Source organism: Procambarus clarkii, chromosome 80 (assembly GCF_040958095.1).
Source record: "Procambarus clarkii isolate CNS0578487 chromosome 80, FALCON_Pclarkii_2.0, whole genome shotgun sequence".
In the NCBI taxonomy this organism is placed as follows: Eukaryota; Metazoa; Arthropoda; class Malacostraca; order Decapoda; family Cambaridae; genus Procambarus; species Procambarus clarkii.
In genome coordinates this window covers 21,091,378-21,109,188 of record NC_091229.1, presented here as the reverse complement: position 1 = coordinate 21,109,188, position 17,811 = coordinate 21,091,378, and the positions used below count along the sequence as shown (strand labels likewise).

The 17,811-nt window shown below is 50.9% G+C and overlaps 1 protein-coding gene across 5 annotated transcripts in view; it reads right to left on the bottom strand.

Annotated features, from left to right (window-relative positions):
* The window catches only part of LOC123749839 (semaphorin-1A), a 234,438-nt gene that overhangs the window by 63,396 nt on the left and 153,231 nt on the right, over positions 1-17,811 (bottom strand). For all 5 annotated transcript variants that reach the window (XM_069314889.1, XM_069314892.1, XM_069314893.1 and 2 more), the window contains exon 3: positions 3,604-3,700. In XM_069314889.1, coding sequence (XP_069170990.1) covers positions 3,604-3,700 — 97 coding nt within the window. The remainder of the gene's footprint in view (positions 1-3,603; positions 3,701-17,811) is intronic.

Genomic DNA, 17,811 nt, shown 5'->3' with positions numbered 1-17,811 from the left:
AACCCGGGGCGTTTAGCTACTCGGAACGAAATATCCATGTAGCACGGGCTATGGTGAGCCCGTAATTGAGTTCGGTTATTCGCCTCGCGATAACCATGTTATTCTGATATTTGGGACAAAGTTTTAAATGGAAGTGGGGTTTCCTCCTTTTTCCCCGTTTCTTTTTCGCTTTTGATTTAGTCGTGTTTTTATATATGGCCCAACGACCTCATTATGAGAGACGACACCCCTACCTCCGCCCGTCACAGGGGCGCGCCACACCCTCGACCCATCACCACTGCCAGCCCATCAAACAAGCCACACCCTGTTGACCAGACCACACACTAGAAGGTGAAGGGACGACGACGACGACGTTTCGGTCCGTCCTGGACCACTCTCAAGTCGATTGTGTCGGTCAAGTCGACACCCCGTCCAATGAATGAACACCCACAAATGGTGAGAAGGTCAAGGGGAGGGGGGGGGGGGGACCGGGCCATGTCTCACCCCAAGCACCATTTTAGTCATGTGAAAGGTCGAGCCCATGTTGGCATGGGCGGCCTCCCGTTTAAGGCTACCTGGTTGGCTACCTGGTTGATTACCTGGTTGATGGGGTTCTGGGAGTTCTTCTACTCCCCAAGCCCGGCCCGAGACCAGGCTTGACAAGGGAGTCTTGAAGTAATAATAATAATAATAATAATAATAATAATTTTTATTTAGGTAAGGTACATACATAAAGAGATTTTACAAAGTTTGTTGGCTTTATAGATAGAGCTAGTACATACAATGCCTAAAGCCACTATTACGCAAAGCGTTTCGGGCAGAAGTCTGTTTCAAGTCTTGAGTCGACTTGAAGGGAAGGCTGCTTCCCTTCACGACCAATCCATTAGTGTAACGCCCCAATACAGCTGTATCGCTTGTATCTGCGGCTCCTCGTCCCAGCTGCCTACAGCACGCGCACAGCCACGAACCTGACCACTGAATTATTCCCGGTCACGAAGCGAGAATTTATTAGGAAAATTCTAGAGATCAGACTTTAATGCTGTCGTGTTAAGAGGCGGCAAGGTCGTTTATACCCAGGAAATGTATCTTGAGGTTATCTTGATATGATTTCGGGGCTTAGCGTCTCCGCGGCCCGGTCCTCGACCAGGCCTCCTGTTACACACCACCAGGAAGCAGCCCGTAGCAGCTGTCTAACTCTCGGGTACCTATTTTACTGCTAGGTAACAGGAGCATAGGGTAAAACAAACTCTGCCCATTGTTTCTCGCCGGCGCCTGGGATCGAACCCAGGACCACAGGATCACAAGTCCAGCGGGCTGTCCGCTCGGCCGACCGGCTCCCCAACCTACTCCATGGTTCCGTGCACCATCACCGCCTCGCGACGACCCCCGCAAAGTCTTCCAAGATGCTGCCGGCTTGTGGCACCCTGGAGAAGAGTGCCACGTTGTGCTGGGATAACGCGCCCTCTGCTCTTGTTGTCGTAAAACACATTAAGATTGCAGTGCCAGTTTACGACCCGAGCAGCGCAGGCAATGGCATCTGTTCCGTGTGTTTTTGAGTGTGTAAAACACACACGACCCAACAATGGGAGTCGTGAATGAGGTCATTTGAGATTGCTAAAACACTTTTGCAAACTGTATTTGTAGTGATTAACAACACTGCTTTCAGCGCCGTGGAGAGGGGGGGGGGGGGACCTGCTGCCTGGGTAACAGCTTCTCCCCCGAATCAACCTGGCTTTGCGCCCTGGTGGGGCCACTCCAGACCAGACCAGACCGACAACCAGAGCGCAACTCCATAGTCTCCTGAGACTGATGGATGCCTACTACTACTACTACTACTACTACTACTACTACTACTACTACACGGGCAGTACCATTAATCTCAGGATGCACCCAACCACTTGGGCTGGACGGTAGAGCGACGGTCTCGCTTCATGCAGGTCGGCGTTCAATCCCCCGACCGTCCAAGTGGTTGAGCACCATTCCTCCCCCCCACCCCCCGTCCCATCCCAAATCCTTATCCTGACCCCTTCCCAGTGCTATATAATTCGCAATGGCTTGGCGCTTTCCCCCTGATAATTCCCTTCAGAACCTCACGACCCCCTTCCCACTCCCCCTAACCTCACGATCCCCCCCCAACCCCCCTCCCCCATCACGACCAGGGGGGGAAGGGAACTATCAGGGAAAGCACCAAGCCATTACGACTATATAGCACTTAGGGATAACCATTTGGAATGGGACGCGAGATGGAGGGGGGGGGGAAGGAATGGTGCCTAATCATTTAGACGGTCGGGGGATTGAACGCCGACCTGCATGAATCCAGACCGTCGCTCTACCGTCCAGCCCAAGTGGTTGGACCATCTACATCTTGTGAACCAGGAACCTCCACGGTCGGTCGGGGGCCGGTCGGCCGAGCGGACAGCACGCTGGACTTGTGATCCTGTGGTCCTGGGTTCGATCCCAGGCGCCGGCGAGAAACAATGGGCAGAGTTTCTTTCACCCTATGCCCCCTGTTACCTAGCAGTAAAATAGGTACCTGGGTGTTAGTCAGCTGTCACGGGCTGCTTCCTGGGGGTGGAGGCCTGGTCGAGGACTGGGCCGCGGGGACACTAAAGCCCCGAAATCATCTCAAGATAACCTCAAGATAACCATCTCCCCGAGCCGCGGCAACACAACACTGTTGATACAGTCAGTCGGCAATTAAGCAGAGACAGGCGTGATAGCTAACCCATCAATGACAAGTAATGAAACATCAATCACCTTGCAGACTACGAACCACCACAGCCTACACGATCACGTAAAGGGTAGCACATGCGGTGGGCAGGCAGCAACAGCCTCAACGATCATACAAGCCCACAAGAGATGTCCGACCTCAGGTTCTAGAACAACCGAGCCTATTCCGACTAGGGAGCCGGTCGGCCGAGCGGACAGATCAAGAATAGGCAAGATCAAGAGAAGCCAAGATCAAGAATAGGCAAGATCAAGAGAAGCCAAGATCAAGAAATAGGCAAGATCAAGAGAAGCCAAGATCAAGAAATAGGCAAGATCAAGAGAAGCCAAGATCAAGAAATAGGCAAGATCAAGAGAAGCCAAGATCAAGAATAGGCAAGATCAAGAGAAGCCAAGATCAAGAAATAGGCAAGATCAAGAGAAGCCAAGATCAAGAAATAGGCAAGATCAAGAGAAGCCAAGATCAAGAATAGGCAAGATCAAGAGAAGCCAAGATCAAGAAATAGGCAAGATCAAGAGAAGCCAAGATCAAGAATAGGCAAGATCAAGAGAAGCCAAGATCAAGAAATAGGCAAGATCAAGAGAAGCCAAGATCAAGAATAGCCAAGATCCAGAGAAGCCAAGATCAAGAATAGCCAATATCCAGAGAAGCCAAGATCAAGAATAGCCAAGATCCAGAGAAGCCAAGATCAAGAATAGCCAAGATCCAGAGAAGCCAAGATCAAGAATAGCCAAGATCAAGAGAAGCCAAGATCAAGAAAAGCCAAGATTCCGATTAATAAAACTAGCAATAAATGACATATTCGTAGGGGGGAAAAAACCCAAGGAATATGCAACAGGTTCCAGATGACTGTACACCGATAAGCTATCCAACAATGACGCTGCAAGAGCACTCACCTGGCGCCGATAAGGAGGGAGTCGCCATCTCGTTGTAACAGCCGGAAGTAGTCCGTCTCACTGCCATTTCCAGGAAACACCTGCGATTCCAGTTCATCTGTAAACAAACAATTTCATCAGTCAAAAACACTTCAAGATGTAAATAGATCGTATGACACCTAAAACCAATTTTACATAGAAAAAAAACATGATTTTTGGACATAAAAGTACAACACACACAGTTAATGGCTGACAAAAATCTATGTGTCCAATCACAGTCAAGAAATACACTAAACAATTACACAATTTATCTAAAAATATTTAAATATGTGTCATTTTACCGTGTGTGTTGGGCCCTGAATGTGACGTCTCACAGTAGCGGATAACGATGTGATATCATCGGCTCTATGTAACAATTTTTGGGCAGCAATGAGGAGGCCTGGTCGAGGACCGGGCCGCGGGGACGCTAAACCCCGAAACCATTTCAAGGTAATCTCAAGATAAGGTATCAAGTCTTATTTGCAGATTGATTATGTCTACAAACTATAGAAAATAGCTATTATGCCCGCCCCCCTTTAAACTTTGCTTGTACTTCTGCCTAAGATATCTTAAGGAAGACGTCTTTAAGGCATTTAAGGCCTTTGCCTTAAATTGCCTGCAAAGGCATTTGCTATCATAACTCTCACTGCATTTCCAGCATTTTAAAACCACTACAATCAACCACAGATTGTTCAATAAATCCCTGAACTATATGTTTAACCGATCTCTCACCCTGTCCATGGAGGACAGAAGAAAATGTATATATGCTGGTTAGCATTGTAAATGCGGATTAGTCCATACGGTGAAGAAAAACACACAAGGTCCTAGTATCTACACGCGCTCGCGGACACACACACACACACACACACACACACACACACACACACACACACACACACACACACACACACACACACACACACACACACACACACACACACCTGCATTTTCATATACACATTGAACACCCACCCTATATCCTCAGTTAACTAATGTTTATAATTTCCCATCTCAAACTGTCCAGTAAATACAGCCTATAAGCTGCCAAAGATGGAGTAAGGATGTACTGGTTTCGTTCGCAAGACTAAAAAAATTGAGCGTATAACTGCTCAATAACCCGCCTTTTATAAATCCCATTTTCAGTTCAAAACAAAATAAAAATGTTCAGTATAGCCTGGTCCCCCGTCGCTAAATTATTTAACGACCCCCATTTTCTATGCGTGCCAGAGAACACGTGTTTATTAAAAACTTACGCTTTGCTGTTCCCATTCTTCATGTATTCATTAACAAGAGTAATACCTGCAAAAAGAAATACACTAAAATCCCCCTAAAATACACTTTAATCCCCCCATGACTTCGCACGGGTGGGCACTGAACGCTCACATCAGCACTACCGAACGAAACATTCTGCACTGGTCACACTTGATGCCTGATTCTACACCGACTTTGCCACAGTACAAGCATTTATTTTTTTATTGTTTAACTAATTAGGTCTATCTTGTATAGGCACATGGGCGAATTTAATTTTCAACCTGAAACACTGATGTTAGTCCTTCGCCGCCTCCAGAGGGGCCTGACGGCTGAGTAGACAGGGCTCGGGATTCATAGTCGTAAGGTTCAGGGGTGGAGGCGGAAACAAATGGGCACAGTTTCTTTCATCCTGATGCGTCTGATCACCTAACAGTAAATAGGTACCTGAGAGTTAGACAGTTGCTACGGGCTGCTTCCTGCAGGGTGTGTGGAATAAAAAGTAGGCCTGGTTGAGGACCGGACCGCGGGAACGCTAAGCCCCGAAAACCATCTCAAGGTAACCTCAAGGTATGTAATATAGGGGGAGGGGGGGAAGGCCTATTAACATTGCCTCATACCTAAAGAAAAATTAATAACAGCTTTGTACACTGTTCCTTACCATCTATATCACGCACGCGTGCCCAACCGCCTCCGTTTGGCTACTGACACATAGGGCGGATCAAGGACAAAGTGGGAATTAGCTATGAAAAGTTATCTGTAAAGAAAATACGCAGTTTGACGAGAGGGAGTGACAATAGGCGGGGCCCAGGAGTTGAAACTCGCTCCAGTAGATAGGTAGATATGGGCACGTCTTCAAGTAGTTAGTGAATAGGCCTCCTGCAGTTAAATCATGGTAGAGGAAAGGCTACGGGATCCAGTAAGTTCAGTAGAACTTTGGTTTCAACCCTTTTACCCTGTCGTAGCTCAGTCGATTAAGGCAGTGTCTGGGATGCTCCCGGACGCAGGTTCGAATCCTCGTCACGGCCCTTGTGGATTTGTTCATGGTAGAGGAGCTTTGAAAGGACCGTGTTAAATCTTTTACTAGCCACGACTTGTTGTGGTGATGGTAGTGGAATGGGTAAAAGAAACATGGTAGAAGGGATAGATCGACCGCTCCTGTGACAGGTAAGTTACGGGGCTCGCCATAGCCCGTGCTACTTGCACCGCTCCTGTGCCAGGTAAGTTACGGACTCATCATAGCCCGTGCTACTTGGAACTTGTTCCGAGTAGCTGAATCTATAACAATAGGGATAGATGGGCATTCCTGGAGCATACTTCAGGAGAGGGTATATTCTGAGAGTAGTTCTACTCCTCGGGCTCGGAGCTTGGTCCAACAGGCTGTTGCTTGGAGCGGCCCACAGGCCCACATATCCACCACAGCCTGGTTGGTCAGGAACAGGCATCGCTCCACCCCCATGCAATTGACAATATAATTGACATACTGTAATGTTGTTATAGATTCAGCTACTCAGAACAAAAGTTCCAAGTAGCATGGGCTATGGTGAGCCCGTAGTGGACTTACCTGGCACAGGAGCGAGGCTGTGTATGTGTGACACACATACTGTAACGTATTGTTTGTATATATAGCACTGGGAAGGGGTCAAAATAAGAATTTGGGATAGGACGGGGGAAAGGAATGGTGCCCAACCACTTGGATGATCGGGGATTGAACGCCGACCTGCATGAAGCAAGACCGTCGTTCTACCGTCCAGTTAAAAAAAACTAATAATATGGAACTCTGTAATATAACTGTACTCTGTAAAGCAGTGTGACAGCTGAACCTCCCCCTCTTAACCTCTAAAAGGTGATTACCTTCCTAACGAGAGTTCGAACCTACGCCCGAACACGTGTGGATTTGTTCATCACCTCCCTATTTACACACAAGAGAAGTCAAACCGACAGGGACACAAACAAGTTCAAGGCGCGCCACAAGGATGCGTGGGGGTGACCACTCACACAAGGCTATGTAAACACAGGCACGTGTTGGGTAGTGTGGCACCCCAGGCACAAGTGCCACACACACACACACACACACACACACACACACACACACACACACACACACACACACACACACACACACACACACACACACACACACACACAAATGGAGTGGTTGACAAATGGAATGCATTAGGAAGTGATGTGGTGGAGGCTGACTCCATACACAGCTTCAAGTACAGATATGATAGAGCCCAGTAGGCCCAGGCATCTGTACACCAGTTGATTGACGGTTAAGAGGCGGGACCAAAGAGCCAAAGCTCAACCCCCGCAAGCACAATTAGGCGAGTACAATTAGGCAAGTACACACACACACACACACACACACACACACACACACACAGAAGGGGTGCTAGAGGGGGATTGTGCCAGAGGGGGAGTGCACTAAAGGGGGATTGTGCCAGAGGGGGGATTGTGCCAGGTAACACCTTCGTATCGAACTCCTGAAGACGGATACCGCATCAGGCAGTCGATGAGGAACATCTTTCCCCAACTAGAACTGCCATTTCCATAGTGTTTAATTATATTTCGAAGCCTCTTGTTACTCTCACTACAACATAACCCCTAGGAACAGTCACCCCTAGAGGCCTAGATAATGCAACCAGGGATATCTTTAGATTATCTTGAGATAACCTCAAGGAAATGGCTGCACTTCAGCGAGCCGTCTCCCCAGCTTGGCGCTTCTCTTTATCATTACTTCGGCTAGCCTCATCTACGACAACGGTGCCTTGGAGCGCCAACGGCACCGTTGGAGCGCCAACGGTCGCTCCTTGGCGCTCCAACGGCGACCGGGAGCCAAGTCTCGACTTTGCCAGAACTCCATCACGACCACGAATACTAATAAATAACAAATGGCCACATCGCTACGACCACTTTAACCCACACGCAGCAAGTCGAAGGCCACTTCGAGAAAATTTATCGCCCGGAAAATGCACTCAGAACCTTGTATTTGGATTTCATTTAGCGCGCCAATGTCTAATATGTATCATACATGGCCGGCCCTGGCGCGGGTTATTGAGCATACGACATTCACTCGCGGCTATTTTGGGCAGAATATCAAGATCGTAAATATACATAGTGTATATATATGTATATATTTCTAAGAGACTGAAAAATCTCAGAGGCTACGAGTCTACCAGCCACACGTACTCCAAGAAGCCTATGATGCAGAAATTTGGTTGCCCTGTAGTCCACTATGAAATAGGGGTTACAGCAGGGGAATACGATTATCCTGCACCGATACAGCATGTCCTCTTAAGGTTCCCCAACGTCCTGAAACTGTCGTATTAAAGTGCCCTTATCCTAACCTTCCAAAAAGGTCCCAAAACTGAAAACGGGACGCGTATTTTTCCCCCAAGGGGGAGCGCCTTGAGGTAGATCGTGGAGGAGTTATGCAAGGGTTTCTATCCTTCGTTCATCCTAGAGGTCGCAGCTAGAGGCCGAGGGCACCCTTCCCTAGGGAGCCATCTGCTTCCACACTTCCTCCTACCTACCTACCTGCCCCCAGCCCCACCTATCCAATCTAATCAGTACCCTAGCCAGCTCTTCTGCAGTCCCTCTGCTATCTCTTCACCCCTCCTGCCCTATCCATCAACATTCATGACTTATATTTCATCGCGAGGCCGTGGACGGGCCACGACCAGCCCTAGGCCATGGGGAAAACTAATAGGAGGGACCCCCAGCCAGTCCTGGAAGAGCCAGGGGACCCCCAGCCAGCCCTGGAAGTGCCAGGGACCCCAACCAGCCCTGGAACAGCCAGAAACCCTAACCAGCCCTGGAACAGCCAGACCCCCCCAACCAGCCCTGGAAGAGCCAGAGACCCCAACCAGCCCTGGAAGAACCAGGGACCCCAACCAGCCCTGGAAGAACCAGGGACCCCAACCAGCCCTGGAAGAACCAGGGACCCCAACCAGTCCTGGAACAGCCAGACCCCCCAGCCGGCCCTGGAAGAGCCAGAGACCCCAACCAGTCCTGGAACAGCCAGAGACCCCAGCCGGCCCTGGAACAGCCAGAGACCCCAACCAGCCCTGGAACAGCCAGAGACCCCAGCCGGCCCTGGAACAGCCAGAGACCCCCAACCAGCCCTGGAACAGCCAGAGACCCCAACCAGCCCTGGAACAGCCAGACCCCCCAGCCAGCCCTGGAACAGCCAGACTCCCCAGCCAGCCCTGGAACAGCCAGACCCCCCAGCCAGCCCTGGAACAGCCAGACCCCCCAGCCAGCCCTGGAACAGCCAGACCCCCCAGCCAGCCCTGGAACAAGAACCACGCCCTGTCCCTCCACATGATCACCATGAAACTCAGAGCTCTAGACGCCAGTCATCAAGTAGAGGACATCCAACAGGGCAGTAGACGAGTCACTGAGGGGATAACACACACACACCACCTGCCCTCTGATAGGAAAGTTACTGAGGGGTGGGATAGGTAGAGGGTCCATGCTGGGGACGCGGCTAGTATGCAGATTAAGAACAGGAGGGGTGAGGTTGGTGAAAGCACAGATGATAGCTTTAGCACAGGCCGTGTTTAGGTAGTTTTGAAGCACTATTGAATCTATTTGATAAAAATAGCTCCTGGCACTGCTGGATCGACACCATTGGCGTTGTATAAACACACTGCGAGAACTCTTGATTTGCCATTCAACATTTTATGACTAAAAATATGCATTACCTTCAGGCATTACCAGGCTAGGCCAGGCTAGGCCAGGCTAGGCCAGCCAGGGTCAGGCTAGGCCAGCCAGGGTCAGCCAGGGGCCAACCAGGACCAGGCCAGGGGCCAGCCAGGGGCCAGCCAGGGGCCAGCCAGGGGCCAACCAGGACCAGGCCAGGGCCAAGCATGACGGCACAACAAAGCCAGATGATAGAGATGAAGCAAAACAAGGTTCAGGTTGTGCTGGGTCTGGTGTTGACGTGAGTGCAAATGCAAACCATTTGCAAACCTGCAAATGACGACCAAAACAGCCACAGGCGGCGATAATGTAAACAGTTTACAAACACACTGAACCAGTTTGCTTTTTCTCATACTAACGAGTACACTCCAGATGAACGACAACGGTTTTCAATTTACAGAACCTGTCTACAGACCCATCATAGAACCTGTAAATGCAGACGACATTTACCGGGTTTAAATTGTGTTTCGAGGATCAGCGTCCTCTCGGCCCGGTCTCTGACCCGGCCTCCTGGCTTGTGGTCTGGGTTAACCAGGCTGTTAGATGTAGCTCCTGGCAGACTGGACCCCCCCCCCCCCCCACACACACACACCATTGTGAATATCAATTCTACCTTAATTGAGTCAAAAGGAAGGTACTGAATACTAATAATGCTTTCAAGGAGAAACTTTTAAGTGCCTTGAGGCGTCTCTGAGACCATGTGAGCATTTTCTTCAACCATTTATTCTCCTGGAGGCTATATAGGCTCTGATACAGTAATGTATCGGCTCAACAATAAATTTATGCTTTACATTATATAACCAACTATTGTATTTGCAGTATGGATAGGACGCATAGGTACTCGCCTAATTGCGCTTGCGGGGGAGGGTTGAGTTTCGGCTCTTTGGTCCCGCCTCTCAACTGGAGGAATAGGTAGTGGATATGATAGGTGGATAGGCTGCAAGGTTTTGGCGCATCACTAACCAAATGTATACTGAATTTACATACCACGATAGCTGCGTGGATCACTATGTACCTCACTTACCTTAAAAAGGTAGGTAAGGTAAGGTAGGTAGCAGGGCTTTAGCTTAATCTACACAGCGGAACAGAGGTAAATACTCCACGTTCATCCTAGGAAATACAACCCATTCACAGCCCATTGCGTTGGCTTCACTTCAACAGCCGCCCTCATCATCCTGGGCTCCGGAGAGCACAGGTGATCCCCGCGCTGAATTGGTCATTCAGATCGACGCTAATCGAATTAAAATCTGCCGCGAATGACGTCAGGACGCCGATGGAGAGGGAGAGTCCAGTCACCAACCCAACTACCACCAACCACCACACGCCAACCACTATCCTCCACCACCACCTACCACCACCCACTGTCGACCCCACTGAGTTACAATTACTAATTTATATTAAACTGGAGAAGGGTGCTTGGCGTGGCCCAGGTGGCCACCTCTACCTTGAGGTTACCTTGAAGTGCTTCCGGGGCTTAGCGTCCCCCGCGGCCCGGTCGTCGACCAGGCCTCCGGGTTGCTGGACTGATCAACCCAGGCTGTTGGACGCGGCTGCTCGCAGCCTGACGTATGAGTCACAGCCTGGTTGATCAGGTAACAGCCTGGTTGATCAGGGGACTCTACACTACACTATCGTCCTCATATCACTGTAACCATCTTCAGTACCACCATCACTACATAATCTAGGCTTACCGCCTAGATTATAGTGAAGGGCAAAGTGATGACTATGTACAGAACGAGGCTATTTAAGAAGGTTCCCCTCCCCCCCCCCACCCAACCACTTGGGCTGGACGGTAGAGCGATGGTCTCGCTTCATGCAGATCGGCGTTCAATCCCCAACAAGTGGTTGGGCACCATTCCTTTCCCCCGTCTCATCCCAAATCCTTATCCTGACCCCTTCCCAGTGCTATATAGTCGTAATGGCTTGGCGCTTTCCCTTGATAATTCCTTCCTTCCCCCCCTCCCTCCTATCTTGCCTACATGATCCTCCCCCTCCCCCCCCCCCACTTCTACAAGCAGCTACCTGCCGCCAAACACGTAGGATCTAACACGTGGAATACAAGTGTTGATCTGACACTGCTCCAGCCTGGCTAAGCTGCTCCTCGGAGCCTCTTAGGTAGTCCAAGAACGCCACCTCAAAAGAACTCCCACAGACTGTTACAAATGTAATCACGCAATTACCAAGGATTAAAATACTGTGGGGGAGGGGGCGCCTCTCCCCCTCCTCTTCCGGCTAGAAGTAGACCCCCCTTTTCCATTCCCTCTAGAGATCCGGCTCCTTGTGGGGCCTTACACAGCCAGGGATCCGGCTCCTTGTGGAGCCTTTCCCCCAGGGATCCGGCTCCTTGTGGAGCCTTCCTCCCCCAGGGATCCGGCTCCTTGTGGGGCCTTCCCCCCAGGGATCCGGCTCCTTGTGGAGCCTTTCCCCCAGGGATCCGGCTCCTTGTGGAGCCTTTCCCCCAGGGATCCGGCTCCTTGTGGAGCCTTTCCCCCAGGGATCCGGCTCCTTGTGGAGCCTTTCCCCCAGGGATCCGGCTCCTTGTGGAGCCTTTCCCCCAGGGATCCGGCTCCTTGTGGAGCCTTCCCCCCAGGGATCCGGCTCCTTGTGGAGCCTTCCCCCCAGGGATCCGGCTCCTTGTGGAGCCTTCCCCCCAGGGATCCGGCTCCTTGTGGGGCCTTCCCCCCAGGGATCCGGCTCCTTGTGGGGCCTTCCCCCCAGGGATCCGGCTCCTTGTGGGGCCTTCCCCCCAGGGATCCGGCTCCTTGTGGGGCCTTCCCCCCAGGGATCCGGCTCCTCGTGGAGCCTTTCCCCCAGGGATCCGGCTCCTTGTGGAGCCTTCCCCCAGGGATCCGGCTCCTTGTGGAGCCTTTCCCCCAGGGATCCGGCTCCTTGTGGAACCTTCCCCCAGGGATCCGGCTCCTTGTGGAGCCTTTCCCCCAGGGATCCGGCTCCTTGTGGAGCCTTCCCCCAGGGATCCGGCTCCTCGTGGAGCCTTCCCCCAGGGATCCGGCTCCTCGTGGAGCCTTTCCCCCAGGGATCCGGCTCCTTGTGGAGCCTTCCCCCAGGGATCCGGCTCCTTGTGGAGCCTTTCCCCAGGGATCCGGCTCCTTGTGGAGCCTTTCCCCCAGGGATCTGGCTCCTTGTGGAGCCTTCCCCCCAGGGATCCGGCTCCTCGTAGAGCCCAAGATCCGGCCACACGACCGGGAACACACTATGGACCGGTCCTCTTGCCTCGGCTACAAATCTTCGGACGCCTCTAAGCTTCGGGAGGAGGCTAAGGGCGCCACCAGCTCCTGGCCCCTCCATCACGGCCGTGTAAACAACGGCGCCATCTTTCGCTTAGTCTTATAACCCGGCTCCCTTGCAAATTTATTCCTGCGAGCTCCTGTTTACACTTGAGCCCCCCGAGGCACTCACTCGGGGGGGCGCTCGCTATTTTGTAAACAAGCTTTTTGTAAACAAACAAGCTTGTTTATTTTTAAGTTTTCTAAAACTCTTCTACGTGTTCCCGTTTCACCTCTCCAGCCACTCCCCGAGGAGTGGGGGGTAGTTGAAGGGGGGAGTGGTTGAAGGGGGGAGTGGTTGAAGGGGGGAGTGGTTGAAGGGGGGAGTGGTTGAAGGGGGGAGTGGTTGAAGGGGGGAGTGGTTGAAGGGGGGAGTGGTTGAAGGGGGGAGTGGTTGAAGGGGGGAGTGGTTGAAGGGGGGAGTGGTTGAAGGGGGGAGTGGTTGAAGGGGGGGAGTGGTTGAAGGGGGGGAGTGGTTGAAGGGGGGGAGTGGTTGAAGGGGGGGAGTGGTTGAAGGGGGGGAGTGGTTGAAGGGGGGGAGTGGTTGAAGGGGGGGAGTGGTTGAAGGGGGGGAGTGGTTGAAGGGGGGAGTGGTTGAAGGGGGGAGTGGTTGAAGGGGGGGTAGTTGAAGGGGGGGGGTAGTTGAAGGGGGGGGGAGCGGAAAAGGACAAAATCTAGAATGGAAACTAAATCCCCATATGCCATGAACCTGGTTATCTGAAGCGTAGTACAGTTTGTTTCAATCTAGGACACACACATCCATTTCAATCAGGTGGGTCCCCCGGATTTGTTTCCCGGGCGGGACTAAAGCGGTTGGGCACGTTTCATGCAACCCGTTCTCGCACTTTCTTACAGTCAATATTGACTTATGCACTTATTTAATATGTGACATACTAATTTATTGTGAATATTTTAGTTTACCTTTAAAAGCTTCATAGAAAACACCGACCTTACCTAACCTTCTTAGTATGTTAAGATAAGCATCTTATTGCTTCGTAATTACAATTATTACTTAACCTATACCTATAATAGGTCAAGTAATAATTGTAATTACGAACCAATAAGATGCTTATCTTAACATACTAAGAAGGTTAGGTGAGGTCGGTGTTTTCTATGAAGCTTTTCAAGGTAAACTAAAATATTCACAATAAATTAGTATGTCACATATGCACGTATTTAATAAAGTCAATATTGACTATACGAAAGTGCGAGAACGGTTTGATATCCTGATCCCCCTTCCCAGGGCTGTATAGTCGTAATGACTTGGCGCTTTCGCCTGATAGTTCCCTTCCCTCCAAGAACTTGCCCAATGGTTTCCTCAACGCGTCTTGGGGGGGGGGGGGGTGACGAGCCCAATCGGTACTAAACTCTCATTTCCACTCAAATATTTACATTGTTAACATGGCCCCGAGAGGTTATATTGAGATGATTTCGGGGCTTTAGTGTCCCCGCGGCCCGGTCCTCGACCAGGCCTCCACCCCCAGGAAGCAGCCCGTGACAGCTGACTAACACCCAGGTACCTATTTACTGCTAGGTAACAGGGGCATAGGGTGAAAGAAACTTTGCCCATTGTTTCTCGCCAGTGCCTGGGATCGAACCCAGGATCACAAGTCCAGTGTGCTGTCCGCTCGGCCGACCGGCTCCCGTCTTGGGGGACACTGAAGCCCCGAAATCATCTCAAGATAACCTCAACATGGCACCCTGTAGGAGGCGACACTAGGAACCAGGAGTGCCACTGTTGGCATGGCACCCTGTAGGAGGCGTCACTAGGAACCAGGAGTGCCACTGTTGGCATGGCACCTTGTAGGAGGCGACACTAGGAACCAGGAGTGCCACTGTTGGCATGGCACCCTGTAGGAGGCGACACTAGGAACCAGGAGTGCCACTGTTGGCATGGCACCTTGTAGGAGGCGACACTAGGAACCAGGAGTGCCACTGTTGGCATGGCACCCTGTAGGAGGCGACACTAGGAACCAGGAGTGCCACTGTCTACACCTGTACAATAACAAACAAGACTTTCAGACCATGTTCTTGGGGGGACGGTCATTTAATTAGCGGTAGTAGCAATGACAGGCACGGAAGCTGGAGGAAGGGGGGGCAGGGGGGCCAGGGGGGGCAGTCAGGGGGCGACAAATGTCACTCACTGACAGTAGGTGAATGTCAACACACGGACCACGCGCCATGAGGGCCAGGCCATAAATTATACAATATCCCGCGCTGTAACCCCCTCTAACTATGCTGTCGGGCTGTTGAGCTTCGGCTCTTGGGCCCCCACCTTACGTAAAAGACGGAGAGTTCTAATACGTCATAAACACGTTAAGCCAAGATGTAACAACTTTATTACAAGTTGTAACAAGCGGAAAAGAGAGATGCAGTTACGGTTTGTGTTTCCAGGGAAGCCTCTGTAAGGTCTGCTTGCTCAAGCAGATCTTGTAAAAGGCTGACCAACACACATCTTAGCCATTTCCTGCCGTCTCCAGGGCGGGAGGTCTACCAGGGCCTCGGGGACATTATGTCTTGACCAGGGAAGGGAAATGCCTTAAAGAATTAAAGACGCCTCAAGGATGTGCGTCACACGAGAGCAACGTGTACCTGGATTGCACCTGGATGGGGTTCTGCTACTTCCCAAGCCCGGCCCGGGGCCAGGCTTGACTTGTGAGAGCTTGGTCCAACAGGCTGTTGTTGCTTGGAGTGGCCCGCAGGCCCACGTACCCACCCCAAGGGAGGAATATATAGCTCTCTCAAGATCCGCTATAAGACCTCTTTGGTGTTCCCACTATATGCTCGTCATCTGCCTAAGGACCTCTATATTATATATATATATATATATATATATATATATATATACACACACACACACACACACACACACACACACACACACACACACACACACACACACACACACACACACACACACACACACACACTTAACTTCATCGAAACATTTCCTGTCCACTGTTCGCTCTTGGCACAAAAAACACAACCCGGCCTCTCATTATAATATTTTTTAACGGAAATGTCAGATAAAACACGACAAATCTATGAAAAAAGAATGCTTTTTCATAAACAAACTCTTGACAACTCTAAGTTTTCGGCACTCTTGCAAGTAGTTTACACATTAAGAACTATTGTGATTCAATAGGAAAACAAGGCCATTTGTAGCGTGTGATGGGAGTGAGTGAGAGAAGGCCTGGCATTTCCTGCCAGACTAAAGGTGCCGCCAAAGGTTAATAGGATAGTACAATATGGGGTGGTGGGGGATGTTATGGGCCTCCCCCTCCCCTCCCCATCTCTCACCACCCCATAACGGGGACTTTATGTAGCACAAATTATATATATATATATATATATATATATATATATATATATATATATATATATATATATATATATATATATATATATATATATATATATATATCTTGAGGTTATCTTCAGATGATTTCGGGGCTTTAGTGTCCCCGCGGTCCAGGCCTGCAGCCCCCCCCCATGAAGCAGCCGTGACAGCTGACTAACACCCAGGTACCTATTTACTCCTAGGTAACAGGGGCCATCAGGGGTGAAAGAAACTCTGTCCATTGTTTCTTGCCGGCGCCCGGAATCGAACCCGGGGGACCACAGGATCACGTGTCCAGTGTCCTGTCCACTCAGCCGCCGGCGAGTAAGGGTCAAATACAGAACCATCAACATCTCAAGCCACAACCCAACCTTCTCATCAACCCACCCCCCCCCCTCCCCCAAGCACAACCCAATCACCACCATCACAACCTTCAAGTCGCCTGAAGAGCGACTTGAGAGGTCAATGAGCACAAGTTCAATCCCAGACAGCACAATAAGGGGAGCCACCACGAGTGCACAGCAGGGGTCAAGAGACCCCAGAGGGCGTGGGGGGGGGGGGCTGAATGTGAGAGGGTAGGGAGGGGGAGAGAAGTGGGAGGGGGAGAGAAGTGGGAGGGGGAGAGAAGAGGGGGGAAGAGAAGTGGGAGGGGGAGAGAAGAGGGGGGGAGAGAAGAGGGGGGGGGAGAGAAGAGGGGGGGGAGAGAAGAGGGGGGGGAGAGAAGAGGGGGGGAAGAGAAGAGGGGGGGGGAAGAGAAGGGGGGGAAGAGAAGAGGGGGGAAGAGAAGAGGGGGGGAAGAGAAGAGGGGGAAGAGGGGGGGAAGAGAAGAGGGGGGAGGAGAAGAAGGGGGGGAGGAGAAGAAGGGGGGGAGGAGAAGAAGGGGGGGGGGAGAAGAGAAGAGGGGGGCCCTCTTAGTATGTAAAGCAGGGGGGGGGACCCTTGGGGTCCGGGCCTCTTTGAGTGCGTCATCAACGCACGCCACACGCACTCTTGCTAACGGAGGTTCCACCGCTGCTGTTCACACTGCGGGCTCACCATAGCCCGTGCTACTTGGAACTTTTTTGTTCCGGATAGCGAATCTTTAAACAACAAATGCTGCCGTTTGTATCAATGGGGTAACGGTAGTGGCAGATAACGAGGTCAAACGAGTAACTAATCTGGTAACGAAGACCCTCAAATCACCATAGTCAATATAATACTTTACATCTGGTCAATAATTAGCTCGTTAGCTGAAACAATAATAGTATAATAACCTCATACCAAATTATATCCGCCTTAATGACACCTATCCACCTGAAGTAGAGTGGATAGAAAGGTACCTCGCCCCCCTTTCAGAGTCGGCGTTCGATCCCCGAAGGTCCAATTGGTGACTATTCCTTCCCTCCGTCCTATCCCAGCTCCTTATCTCTCAAATATAGTCGTACTGCCATACTGTTTTTTTCCCTTAATATTGTTACCGTAGCTCTCCAGCACGTTCTCTGTCACTACGTACAAAATCCAACCTTCTAACCTAAGCCCAAGGAGGCTCACTAGTTTACTGGTACCAGATTCACGAAAGCACTTACGAACGTGTACATCTTTCCTCAATCTTTGACGGCTTTGGTTACATTT